Raw genomic sequence first — 13,745 nt, 5'->3', positions numbered from 1 at the left:
TTACAAAACATAATGGTGGCATTGAGTAAGTTTTAAAACAAATACAAGATGACTGCTTATCCATTGAAGCACAGCAAAATGTTCAAGTTTATTTAAAAAAAAGTGCAGCATGATTTCTTCAACAGCAGAGAAATGATCAAGTTTTTTTAAAAAAAAACACAACATTTTGTTTCTTTGGAAGATGGACAGAGAAAATAGAGTTTTAAAAATAAGGCAGAAAATGGACGAAATTCACGGTTTCATAAACCGTGAGCGCCGGGTCTCAATTACCATAATTAAAATAATTATAAATAATTATTACTATTATGAATGTCATTTCCACAGGAGTTATCTTTTCTCCAGTACAAGTTCCTAGATGACTATCTGCAAACTTAATTTCAGTATCTTTGAAATGCCGTTCAAACTCATTTGGCGGAATGACCGAAACAGCTGAGCCAGTGTCCAATTCCATTTTAATTAATTTGCTGTTCACTTCTTGTGTAAGCCATATTGATCGTCTCTTGTTAGTTTTCACACAGTAAATCTCAAGACTACACAGTCCCATATCACTCTCAGCAAATGTTTCGTCAACAGCATGCAGATTAGTGCTCTGTTTTTTAAATGGCAAATTGTCTTTTTAACCTTTTTCTCTTCAATGTGCAGTCCATTTATTTTTGAATACCCAGCATTCTCTTTGTATGTCTCCTACTTTGTTGCATTTTCTGCAAGATTCACCTTTAAACCTCCTGTGGAAATGACATTCGTAATAGTGAAGGACTACAGCCAGCAAGCCACATTGGGTCTGTATGTGGTGAAAACAGGATTATAGGGGGGAAGGCATGATTGGCTGAAGCAACTACAACTTGACTGGAGATCCATCTGTTATTTGCATACACACCCCTTGCAATAGAGTCAACTCAAAGTGAATTAAGAAAGTTACTGGATGATGCCACAGCAGTGTTCAGTGATAGCACTGGAAGTGATAAATGAAAATGCCACACTGAAGCTTTCCAAAGCCCATCTGTTTCCTTATACCATCAGTGATAAAGTAGACAGTGAACGAGATCACATGAAGACTGAAGAATTCTTTCCAAGGTTGAGTGGAGCCCATGGGCAATGTTAGTAGTCCTAATAGTCACAAAGGATGGGTCTGTCAGGATCTGTGGTGATTTTAAGGTCACCATCAACCCAGTACTCAACTTAGAACAATACCCTCTGCCCAGGATAGAGGATATCTTTGCAAACCTTTCTGGAGGGAAACACTTCAGCAAAATGGACTTTGCTGAGCCCTACTTTCAGATGGAGATGGTGGAAGAGCCCAAAATTTTTCTCACTATAAGCACTCACAAATGGCTTTATCACTATAATACAAGGGGTGATGGATAAGTTTGTGGCCTAAGGTAGAAGGAGTCAATTTTAGAAAACCTAGCACATTTAGTTTTCATAGTCCCTCCTACATTTACTCACTTACTCCAGCGGTCGTGGAGCATATGGATCTTGGACCTCCAGAAAGTGTCTACAGATGGGTGATTGATAAGTTCGTGGCCTAAGGTTCAAGGAGATGTTATTAACTTCAAACTCAAAGAGTTGATCTGCATGTGCATAAGAGCTGTATAACATCTCCTTCTACCTTGGGCCACGAACTTATCAATCACCCATGTTGTGGACACTGTCTGGAGGTCCAAGATCCGTATGCTCTATGACTGCTGGACTAAGTGTGTAAATGTAGGAGGGGACTATGTTGAAAAACTAAAAGTGCTAGGTTTTCTAAAATTGACTCCTTCTATCTTAGGCCACAAACTTATCAATCACTCCTCATAGCTTATTTTTGGGAGTAGCCTGTGCACCTGTTCTCTGGCAGAAAGCCATGGACCAGGAGCTGCAAGGCTGCCCAGCCACTCAGTGTTACCTTGGTAGCATTGTTACCAGTAAGGATAATAAGGGACATCTGCAAAATCTCAAGACAGTGTTAAAAAGATGAGAAGATTATGGGCTCCAAGCATCACTTACTGTGGTCAGACTATGACTCACAAAGATTATATGAGTGTGCTGAGAAATCCAAGCACCCCATGACCAAAGGTTGTGTCACAGTTGTGGTCCATTTTAGGATTTGTCAATTACTATAACAGGTTCTTGCCAAACCTGGCTGCTGTGCTTCACCCCCCAAACTAATTAGGACAGATATGGAAGAATTGGTAATGGACAAAGCAGTGTGAGGTGACTTTCCAAAAGACAAATGAAGTGGTCATTCATGTCACACGTTATGAGTGATGGAAGACAGTACCCCATAATCACATTCCCTTACCGCTGCAGAGAAAAATTGAGCACAGATTGACAGAGAGGTCTTGAGTCTGGTTTGGTGTGTAAAACATTTCAACCACCCTTTGCCTGGGAAAGAGCTAACCTTTGGAAACCACCCCCCCCCCCCCCCCCAGTTTCCTTGGGCTGTGTAAGTCTAGGGAATATACACTGTGATTTCCCCCCCAAACCTATGAGATTGGGACTGGCTCTCCCACCCTAAGCTCCAGTTTGTGTGGATGCCGTGTGATTTTCTACCCTGTTGCAACTCAGTGCCAAGAAATAACACTGCATATGATTAAAGGAATTATATTTGTGAATCTTAACTTAGCTGAAGGGTTAGTAAAGAAAAAAAAAACAGGAAGGGCCCATTACAATTAAACAGTCAAATGTGCACGAGTTGGAGCTCAACTCTTCCAAAAGTCACATTCACCGGTCCCCGGCACCTTGCTCCATCGATTCGCGGTCCCCCACCGGGATGAATCCTACGACCAGTTCTCTCCATTGTCTTCTCTATCATCTTGTATACAACAATGAAAGTGAACATTTGGAGATGCAGTTTATTGAAAGCACTGTGTGAAGGCAGTCCACTATCTACACGAGGTGGCTGTGCTGATTTCGTTCATCAGGGCAGCAGGGCACACGTGACAAATGAGGAAACAAAATTGGCAAACTAAACCCCCCCCCTCCCCCCCAACACAAATTTAATCCAAAATATTTGGCTGGCAAGCTTTTTAAAACTTCCTAAATTATTTTTTAAAAATTGCAAACTGAGATACAAGGGTTAAAAAAAAAATCTATTTAACAAACAATGAGGACGATTTTTAAAAGTCTTGAAAAAGTTTAATGATTCTTTGAATTAATAAGATGAAGGAATAACTTTTAAAATATTTTTAAAAAATTCATTTTTGGTACGAATGCATCAGTGAAAAGAGCAAGATTTATTCCCTACTACAGTGTAATTGCCCTTGAGAAAGTGGTGTTGAAGCACCTTTATGAGCTACCACTTATCTGCAGGTGAACAGTGTTCTCCACCAGGGAGTTGTAGGAATGAACTCGGGATGACAAAGGAACTGTGTTAAGTGTTGTATATTTTATATTTAAGGACTGTTTGAATAATCTGAATATGTGTGTGTGTGTGTGTGTGAAATCATCCTTGTATTCTTGTTTGTCTGAATAATTCATTACAAGTTGTATGTATAAATACATGAACTGCATAAGTGGTCATGCTTCCGCGTCCCATTTAATGTAAACACCCAAGTTAAACCTCCATTCCCTTTGAATTAGTTTAATGTTTTGACAGTAAAGATGGTGTGTGAAGAGAAGAATAGCCCTTAACTCGGCAGCGGAGTCATCGGGGCACCGTCATGACGGTGCTTCCGTAGCAAGCTATTCTAGTTTTTACGAGGCCGAGTTACTAGCTCGACGCTCAGCCTGACTTGGATTCGAACTTGGGAACCTTCGCTCCTGAGTCCGGGGCTGATATTATTGCGTCACCAAGCGGGTAAAAGATGATGTGTGATCTGGGGTTAACTTGCAGAGGGCGGTGTTCCTGTTGCCTTTGTACTACTTGTGGTGAAGCTGTTTGGTTTGGGAGGCTATTAGAATAGCCTGGATAATTAATTGTGGTTGACGTTGATGATGATGATGCAGATGGCAGCACACTAGTGCAATAGTGAAGACAATTTAGAATAGTTTTATTATCAGGATTCTCTTGAAAACAAAGGTAAAAGAATCAAGAATAGGACATTCCCCCGGGCCTACCTTGCCATTTACGATCATGACTTACCTTTTATCTGAGCATCACAGTTCTCCGCTTACCACGTATGACATGAATAACTTAATATTATAATTATTGATCTCTTGAACTTGCTCAGCAACTCATATTCCACAGCCTTCTTGGCGCTCTTTGGAATCTAAAGATTCATTGTCATCCAGATAAAGAAATTCCTACCTTTCATCATCTTGAACGACCGTATTTTGAGAGCGTGATCCCTGATTCCAGACTGCCCGTCCAGGGTGCAGGAACTATGCACCTATTCTCTTACCTGCTTTGTATTCTGAGTTCCTCGTTTATTCTGTTAACTAGTCACATCAGTTAGAGTGAAGGGAATAAGTTACGAATTCGTGCTTTGTTTGTAGCTTGGGCTCGGCAGTTGTATCTTTTTTGCTGACCACTGAATAACGCTCCGTAATGTTCAACTGCGGTTAGCTTGCAAGTGGCTACGCTGAAGTTGCATCTCTTCAAGATCATGTGTGTGCTAATTGCCAATAAAGGAATCGACCTTTGGAAAAAGCTTTATTGGAGCAGGGGGACGTCATGCAAGTACTGTGGGGTTGCAGGCAGTGACAATTGTTCCGGGTTTGCCACCACGCAAGGGAAATATCAACTTTGCATCGAACTTGTCTAGCCCTGCAAGAATTTTGCATGTTTTGATGAGATAATCATTCGTCTTGTTTTTAAACTCTGGAATATAAAGTCCCTTTATGCTTAATCTCCTGTGGAGAAGTTTGTTTGAACTCTTTTTGCACTCGTCCTGTTACACGCAGGAGTTCTCAGTTAGACTTACCCGAAATGTACATGATAGTCCAGTTGTGGTTTCACCAGAGCCCTATATAGAAATATTAAATATACAGGAAAACATTTCTGCTGCCTCTTCGGACACCGTCTCCCTCCGCAAGCACTGGGCAGTTAGCCCAAATCAGCACTCCTTCACTGAACTTCACGTTCAGTGCAGAGTCAAAGTGCAACTTGCAAAATTGTGTCAAGCCACTGATAACAACGTTTTGGTTTTGTGTCCAAATAAGCAAGAACAGAGATGCTTTTATTTTCACAGAGGAAAGATAGCAAATTGTGGTAGCTGTGCCTTTTCTCTACACCTTGTTTTCTATCAGCAGTTTCTGCTGATGTTGCAGTGATGTTTTAATATTTTTATTAGTTGCTCTATTGACTAAGTGATGGAAAGTCCGCGATTGCCTTTGTCATCCAACACAGCACATAATCAACGAACAATGGCTGCAGGAAAGATATTTGTTTTCTGCCGAAGTCTGCCCTCTGCAATAACAAAGTTGTTTTAAAAAAAAAAGGAGGAAAAAGTGTTTCTAATGTTATGTTAAGATCAGCAATTCTTTATTTTGGACTTGGCACAGAAAATACCACAGCAGTCCAAAGAATAAGAATGTTTGAGGTGGTTCTCTGATGATTTGCTGACATCTCTCAAGGGGTCTAAAACAGAGGAGCTTCTGGAAGGTGCTAAGAAGGATATATTTTTAAATAACTTTTCCTGTCCTTGAAGATTCAAATGATAGGATGGTTTAAAGAAATAATTACAGACTCTGTTTCAGATTCTTTATGTTGCATACCTAGCACTCCTTTCGCCATATTAGTGATTTTTTTTCTTTTTGGAGTGCAGTGCTTGTGTGAGAGAGACAGTGCAGAACTTTGATCTGCGCCACCCAGAATCCTCCAATTTAACTCCAGCCTAATCATGGCACAATTTACACTGACTGATTAACCTACCAACTGGTAATTCTTTGGACTGTGGGAGGAAACCCGCACGGTTATGGGGAGAACGTACAAGCTCCTTACAGGCAGTGAGGGGAATTGAACCCGTGTCGTTGATACTGTAAAGCATTGTGCTAACCTCTACGCTACCGTGCTTCCCCATATGGCAAGCAAGTACAAAGTCTAACGATTTAAAAAAATTAATACCAGTTCTCCACTTTATTATTTTTTTCATTAAAGGAGTTTGTAGGAGATTTTAATAACAAGATGTTAATTGAATGAAGTGTATTGAACCAAAGTTAATTTGTATAGTCTGCATTTATTTGTTTTACAATGCGCTTTCTCTTAATGATGCCATTGACTTTGTAAAGCAGCTTTTTGATTATGGAACAATGTGTAGCTGCACTAGGTTTAATAGTTATAACCTTAGATTAAATAACATTTTAAACCTGTTGTTTAAAATATACATTATCTGCTTATTGCCAGTAATTGTTTTTTAACCTCAGTCAAGGATGTAGCTGCCTTACTAAATGTTATGTTGATGTGTTCCTAAGTATGTCAGAAGCACTAATTTGGTATGTCAGTGGAGAGTCTAGAACTCTACAGCTCAGAGAAAGGCCCTTCGGCCCATCTAATTATGGCCTAATATTTATGAGTAACTCCTGATGTACTGCACATCAAGAATTTGTATGAAAGGGGAGCCACAAGACACAGACCATAGCAGTCTCTTCAATTGCGTGACTGACTGTGATTTTGACATTTCAGGTGATGTAGCTGTGAAGATTCTAAAGGTGACTGATCCAACACCGGAGCAACTCCAGGCTTTTCGGAATGAAGTTCAGGTCCTGAGGTAAAAAAAATGTAGACATTTACAGCTGAGTTCTTGGGCAACATTCCATTTAAACACTATTGCCAGAAACAGAGGCTACACTTTTGGGTCATTGGTACCTTGGGGATATTGGCAGTGTTGAATGGTTTTCCTTGAACTAGTACAAGAAGGAACATGGTCATTTGTTCAAAACATCACTAATATTACAGGTGAGTGATAATTATATTAAGTGACATAGTTTGCAAGATTGAAGTAAGAATACTGTTTAATGATTTTGGACAAGGTAATTGGGAAACATTTCGGGGCCTCCGCTTTAGTAGTGGGGAAGTTGAACTGAGGATGAGCTAACTGAATTGCCACAAAAACCACCATCACAATCAAACCGTGCATTTACATGAGGCCTTCAGTATAATAAAATGATCTCGAGCACTCTTAAGCCGCTAAAGGCTACGTTAAAACAAATAACCAGAAGCTCACTTGAAGTAGTTGGTTTTAATTGATATCTTGGGAGAAAGGGGTTATCTAGGGAGTGTAGAGTTTAATGTCTTGACATCTGATGGGATGTATGCCAGTGCTGAAGTGAATTAATTCAAAAAATGCATTACAGGTTGGAAATGGAGGAATATTGTAATATAAAGGAGGGTGCGGTGCAAGGCTAAAGAATTACCACTGGCATTTCAAATGCTTTTCCAGATCACCTTGCTTTCCTCCTATGTCACGGTGTCTAATATTGGCAAGATATATGCAGCAAGTAGATGAGACATTAGAAGTGTTGATGTACTGAGGGACCCAGGGTTACAAATCCGTAGCTCCTGGAAAATGGGGTCAGAGCTGAAGAGGGCAGTGACAAAGGTCACAAAGTCTGCTTGCCTTTGTTGGCAGGAATAATGGGTACAGGAGCCAGGATGTCATGTTGCTTTTGCACAAAGGACTTGTTGAGCCACAGTTCTGGTGCAGGTTATTGAGTGCAGATCTGGTTGGCACACCTTACAAAAGATGTGGTGGTGCTAGAAACAGAGCAGAAGAGATTGACTTGGATTATTGGCTGGATTGGTGGGTGGGGGGGGGCTTTAATTCAAGAGTGAGATTGGATAAACTGAGATTATTTTTGCTGGAATGTAGAAGGCTGAAAGGGGACGTCATAGAAGTTTATAAAGATATGAAAGGCTGAGATAGGATAATCACAGTATTTTTCCAAGGAGATAGGTATCTGCATCTAGAGGACAAAGGCTTTAAAGAAGTGAAATCTGTAAAGGAGATGTGCTATTCACACATGGATTGGTTGTTGTATGGAACAAATTGCCAGACATGTGGATAGAGGAAACTACAAGCACAGCATTTAAAAAACAATTGAATAGGTGCTTGGAAAGGAAAAGAATAGAGGGGCACAGGCCAAATGCAGGGAATGGGAACTGTAGGATGCCTTCTATCTGGCTGCATCATCGTCTGGTACGGAGGGGTCTCTGCACAGGATCGGAACGAGCTGCAGAGAGTTGTAATCTCAGCCAGCTCCATCGTGGGCACCACCCTCTCTGGCATTCAGGGCACCTTCAAAAGGTGACGCCTCAGAAAGCAGCATTTATCATTTTAAAAACCCCCATCACCCAGGACGTGCCCTCTCCTCATGGCTACCATCAAGGTGAAGGCACAGGAGCCTGAAGAAACACGCTCAGTGATTCAGGAACAGCTTCTTCCCCTCCACCATCAGATTTATGAATGGGCAATTTTTGCACTTATTTAATTTGAATTTTTTAATATGTACTTAGTGTAATTCAGATTTTTTTTTTACTATTATGCATTGTAACGCACTGGCACTACAAAACAACAAAATTCACGGCATATGCCAGTGATATTAAACCTGATTCTGGTTCTAGCATTGTTAAATTTTATGATGGATGAAGTTTTGTGCTGAAAGGCCTATTTCTGTGCTGTATAACTTCCTGTCACTTAGTCCTGTCCCATTTTTCTCTCTCCTCCCCCCATGCTTTTAGTCAAAATATTCTAGTGTCTAAAATTCCTTCATTTTGCCATTGTGGAGGAGCTCGGCTGAGGAAACAATGGTGCTAAATTAGTATCTGCGGTATTATGAAGCCTTCAAATCAGAATCCCATTCCGTTTATGACTGTATATTCCTTCCATAAACTCTTCAACCTGAAATTCTCCTTTAAGGCTCTGTTTTAAAGGATTGTTTTTGAATAAACTTGTGGAATAAATTCTCTTTCTATCAGATCTGGCGAAGTGCTGTTGTAGGTGAATTGTATTTCTGATACGCTTTGAGATGTACTTAAACGTTAAACGTACTTTGCAAACTCTTAAAAGGTACTGACGGCTTGCTTTTCTCAGTCAGGTCAATAGTTAGAAAGGCTGTTGCAGTTTCAGTGTCTGCATTGGTTTAGCTGATGTTATCTTGAGTTAGTGTTGGATTTGTTGGTTAGAGTAGCAAATTCTTGGCCCAAGTTTTAAAAACCTCCCAAAAGGAAGTACAAATGTGTGTGTATTTGAAGGAAACCAAGTTTACGTGTAAGTTTTATAATCTGAGTGAAGTGCAGGGGCTTCCTCATCTATTGAACCTGGCAAACAGTAATCCTTAATGGACAGTGAGTGGTGGGAACTTGGCAAAAAGAAAGATTAAAATTGTATATTTCCTGTTAAATTGTTGTTTTGTTCCTTTCTGATGTAATCTGTTTTATTTGATACAGGAAAACACGGCATGTAAACATCTTACTGTTCATGGGCTACATGACGAAGTTTAACCTGGCCATTGTCACCCAGTGGTGTGAAGGCAGCAGCCTCTACCAGCACTTGCACGTCCAGGAGGTCAAGCTGGAGATGTTTCAACTGATTGACATTGCTCGTCAGGCAGCTCAAGGGATGGAGTGAGTGCTGCTTTGTAAAATCACCTTTGTATTTCAGTAGTGTGACTACAGATTAGAGTATCAAGTTCACAGTGGTGTAAGTGAAAACAAACACAACGAAAACCCTTTGTCAAAAAGGGGAGGGAGAGTCGTGTCCGTGTGTGTACAAAGGAATTATCTCGGGGCTGCTACGAGATAAAATGTACAACAGTTTGGGGCAGTTATGGAGAGATAAGCTGAAGGGAAAAAATATGAGATAAACACAGATTACTGGGGGCAACAATACAAAAAAAAAATGTATAAGTTGCAAAATACAGAGCTGCTCCAAGTTCCCAGTACATCAGGTTGTGCTGTCAAAGAGTCAAGTGTATGTAACATGGAGGCACTTGACATGGACAGGTGGAAATTGGTGAGCTATTCTTGTGTCAAGCTGAAGCTTGTAGTCTGGAAAGCAGCAGGGGAGTAAAGAACGGTGCCCAGTTCAGTCACTTTAACTGTTAAAGCGCTGGATTCACCTACGACCCAAGTTTTTTTTTCTGGCAACTTATAATGCAGGAGAACTTAAGAGATGATGAGGCAAAGGATGAGAAGATGGCATAATTTCATAAGTCCTGCAATACAGGAAAAGGGGATTTATAAGTGTCCATGGTAGGCATTCTACCAAGGAAATTACTTGTCTGGAAAGAATGCTGCCCAGTGGAAGCTCATTTAGCACAGATTAAATTTGAACTTCAATCGAGAATGATTAACTAAGTAAATTTATTGTCCAAGTATGTACTATATGTCACCATATACTACCCTGAGATTTATTTTCTTGCAGGCATTCACAGTAGACCAAATAAACACAATAGTATGAATGAAAAACTATATAAACACTGACGCAACCAATGTGCAAAAGAAGACAAACTGTGCAAATACAAAAAAAAAACGTAAGCTCAAGAAAGTCTGTGGATGCTGGAAGTCCTAAGAAACGCATGCAAAATGCCGGCTGGTGTGTAGCAGCATCTGCACTGCGCTTGGAGCTGAGTGCTCCTGGGTTCGAATCCAGCCAGCTCCTTACACTCTTTCCATTGTGCTGGGTTGAGCGTTGAGCTAGCAACTCGGTCTTGTAAAAAACAGACAAACTGCTAAGGAAACGGCCTGGTTGCGGCCCAGTACGCCACAAGGCGCAGAGAGAAATAACACTCCCAAAATGCTGAGGAACTCAGCAGGGCAGGCAGTATTTAAGGAAATGAATAGATGATGCCTGAACTGCTGATTTTCTCCAGCATTTTGTATGTAATAACTTATTTCAGCCATTTAGTCAGGGCATACATGTTCAGATATATTATCTGCACTTCTGTAACGATTAATATGAAAGACAAATTTGGAATTTGATCAATTACGTTTTAGAAAGAAAAGAAACACCCTGGGAGTTGAACAGAATAACCTGATTGTGGTTTGCTTTCTTTTTTGACAGTTATTTACACGCAAAGAATATTATCCACAGAGACATGAAGTCAAACAGTATCCTTTTTTTCTATATGATCTTTAACATTTGGTGCTGCAGCAAGATGATAGAGAACAGAAGTAAAGGCCGTTGCCAAGTACGAGTTTTCCCATCTCAGGCTTACTAAAAGAAATGGAATTTGTATCCCCAGCCACATGGGTCAGTTTATTTTGTTTGCAGCCCAAGCCTTACTCAAGGTCCCTGCCATCTGCTGCTTTCACACTGATATATCTTCTCACTTAACCACCAGGGAGACCCTGATTCTGAAAACCATATCGACTTTGTTGTGTGCCTAGATCCTGTGATGTTACATAGGAACTCTGTGCTGTTAGATTTCCCCCCATTAGACCACAAAACGTAGAGCAGAATTAGGCCATTTGGCCCATTGATCTTGGCTGATTTATTGTCCCTCTCAACCTCATTCTCCTACCTTCTCCCCATGAAGTACTCTCATCCTCAATAATAGACTCAAACATCTTGCCAACAACTGAAGTCATGCTAATTGACCTACAGCCTCCTGCCTTTTGCCTCCCTCCCTTTTCAGAACAATTGCATTCTCCAATCCTCCAGAACCATTCCAGATTTGAGTGATTCTTGAAAGATGCCTCCACAATCTCTTCAACTACCTTTTACAGAATCCATCTGGCCCAGGTGACTTATCTACGTTCTTTCTTTTTTGTAATTTATTTTTATTGAAGTTCATCATCAAACAAACATTTCCATAAGATGTATTTCAGGCATTGTACATATGACTTATCTACTTTCAAACCTTGGAGTCAGAAATAGCAACTACACTCACTTCTGCCCCCTGACACTTGAATATGCTGCTGGTGAAGACTGATTCGACTTACTTCGGCTCATCTGCTGTTTGTCCCCTATTATTACTTCTCCAGTATCATTTTCCAGTCGTCCACTCTTGCCTACTCTTTTACTGTTTATATATCTGAAAAAAAAACACCTTTTGGTATCCTCTGTTATATTACCCTAATCTTTTCCTTTATTGCTGAATTTGGTTGTCTTTTCCCAATCCACCAGCATCCACTAGTTTGTGCTATATTATTTGCCATCTCTTCTCCATGGCCTTTGCACTATCTTTGTTTCCCTTGTCAGCTATGGTTGCCTCATCGCCCTTTTAGAATGCTGCTGCTTCTTTGGGAGGAGCCGATCCTGGAATTATTCCCAGAAACTCCAACCGTTGCTGCTGTATCTCCGTTCCTGATCACTTAACGCCCGCAGGTTGGTAAGGATACAGTGGGGAAGGGTTTCCCCTCCTCAGGGCAATAGGTGAAACGATGTCAACTGATTTGGGTTTTAGAATTAGTCTTCTGGAGTGAAACTAGCATGGACTTCCATGAATGTTTTGTTTTAGTGTTAACTTTGGGGTGATCTCAAGTACTGTGTAAGCATCGAAATACTTGTGAAATGTGGTCATGGCTATATTATAGAAAAAGCTGCAGCTAATGTGCTCCTGGCAGACACCGTCGTGATAATGACCAGACTATGTTGCTTGAAGGATAAATATTGGCTTGGACATCAGAGTAAATCATTCCATTCCCCTTCCAGATAGAATATTTATTCTTTTATTGGGATGCAGCTCCTGGAGTGGTGCCTTGAAGCTGCATAATGGTCTCAATCTGGGCTTCTGAGCGAACGTCCATGAAGAGAGTGCTGAAACACAGCCTTGGGGAGGTGAAAGTGCATTTCTGATGGGGAGGTAGACAGTGAATAAGTGGAATGATTGTAACATAAGTAATGAGGAATAAAAGCAGATGTAAGCATTCACCACCAAATGTTTGCTGCACCAAGCAATAATGTCATAAACTGATATTTTTCATCGTCACCACTTTCCTCCACTAGCCATCCTATATATCCCTTGATTTCTTCCGTATTTAAAAATCTAAAAATCTCTGTCATGAATACATACTATGAGGAGTATAGATAGAGTAAATGCAAGCAGGCTTTTCCCACTGAATTCTAAAATGTAAACCGAGAGGTCATGGGTTAGGGGTGAAAGGTGAAAAGTGTAAGGGTAACGTGAGGGGAATCTTCACTCAGAAGGTCATGAAAGTGTGGAATGAGCTGCCAAACACAAGTGTTGCATGCAAGTTCGATTTCAATGTTTGGATAGGTACATGGACAGTAGGGGTACGGAGAGCTATGTGATGCTCGATGGGAGTGGGCAGTTTAAATGGTTTGCCACAGACCAGATGGGCTGAAGGGCCTGGGTCTATGGTGTACTTCTCTGACTCTAGGCTGACACGACACCCTTTCGCTCATCTCAGACTTGATTGCAGATCCCTAGTTCCAGAGGAGACCTCAACACTTCAGAAACCCCTTCAGTTGTTGTGAGACTACAGAGAGGTTGGTTACAATAAGGACAATGACTGATGAAACATACAAGTAAAGTTTTGGGGATATTCGTGCTAATATTGATGCGGTTATCAGGGATCAATAACTAGGCAGCATAGATTAGGTTCATCAGGAGAAACATAGAAAACCTACAGCACAATACAGGCCCTTTGGTGCACGATGCTGTGCCGCACATGTACTTACTTCAGAAAATACCTAAGGTTACCCATAGCCCTCTATTTTTTCTAAGCTCCGTGTACCTACCTTAAAATACCATTTTGTTTCCGCCTCCACCGCCGCCGCCGTCAGCCCATTCCACACACTCGCCACTCTCTGCGTTTTTAAAAAAAAACTTACCCCTGACATTTCCTCTGTACCTACTTCCAAGCACTGTAAAACTGTGCCCTCTCATGCTAGCCATTTCAGCCCCGAGAAAAAGCC

At 40.9% G+C, this 13,745-nt stretch overlaps 1 protein-coding gene across 1 annotated transcript in view; it reads left to right on the top strand.

Annotated features, from left to right (window-relative positions):
- Positions 1-13,745, top strand: part of raf1b (Raf-1 proto-oncogene, serine/threonine kinase b) — a 91,100-nt gene that overhangs the window by 63,511 nt on the left and 13,844 nt on the right. The window contains exons 11-13 of the mRNA XM_059944071.1: positions 6,548-6,632; positions 9,311-9,487; positions 10,926-10,972. Coding sequence (XP_059800054.1) covers positions 6,548-6,632; positions 9,311-9,487; positions 10,926-10,972 — 309 coding nt within the window. The remainder of the gene's footprint in view (positions 1-6,547; positions 6,633-9,310; positions 9,488-10,925; positions 10,973-13,745) is intronic.

This window comes from Hypanus sabinus, chromosome 19, assembly GCF_030144855.1.
Source record: "Hypanus sabinus isolate sHypSab1 chromosome 19, sHypSab1.hap1, whole genome shotgun sequence".
Classification (NCBI taxonomy): domain Eukaryota; kingdom Metazoa; phylum Chordata; class Chondrichthyes; order Myliobatiformes; family Dasyatidae; genus Hypanus; species Hypanus sabinus.
This window is presented reverse-complemented; position numbering and strand designations above follow the sequence as displayed.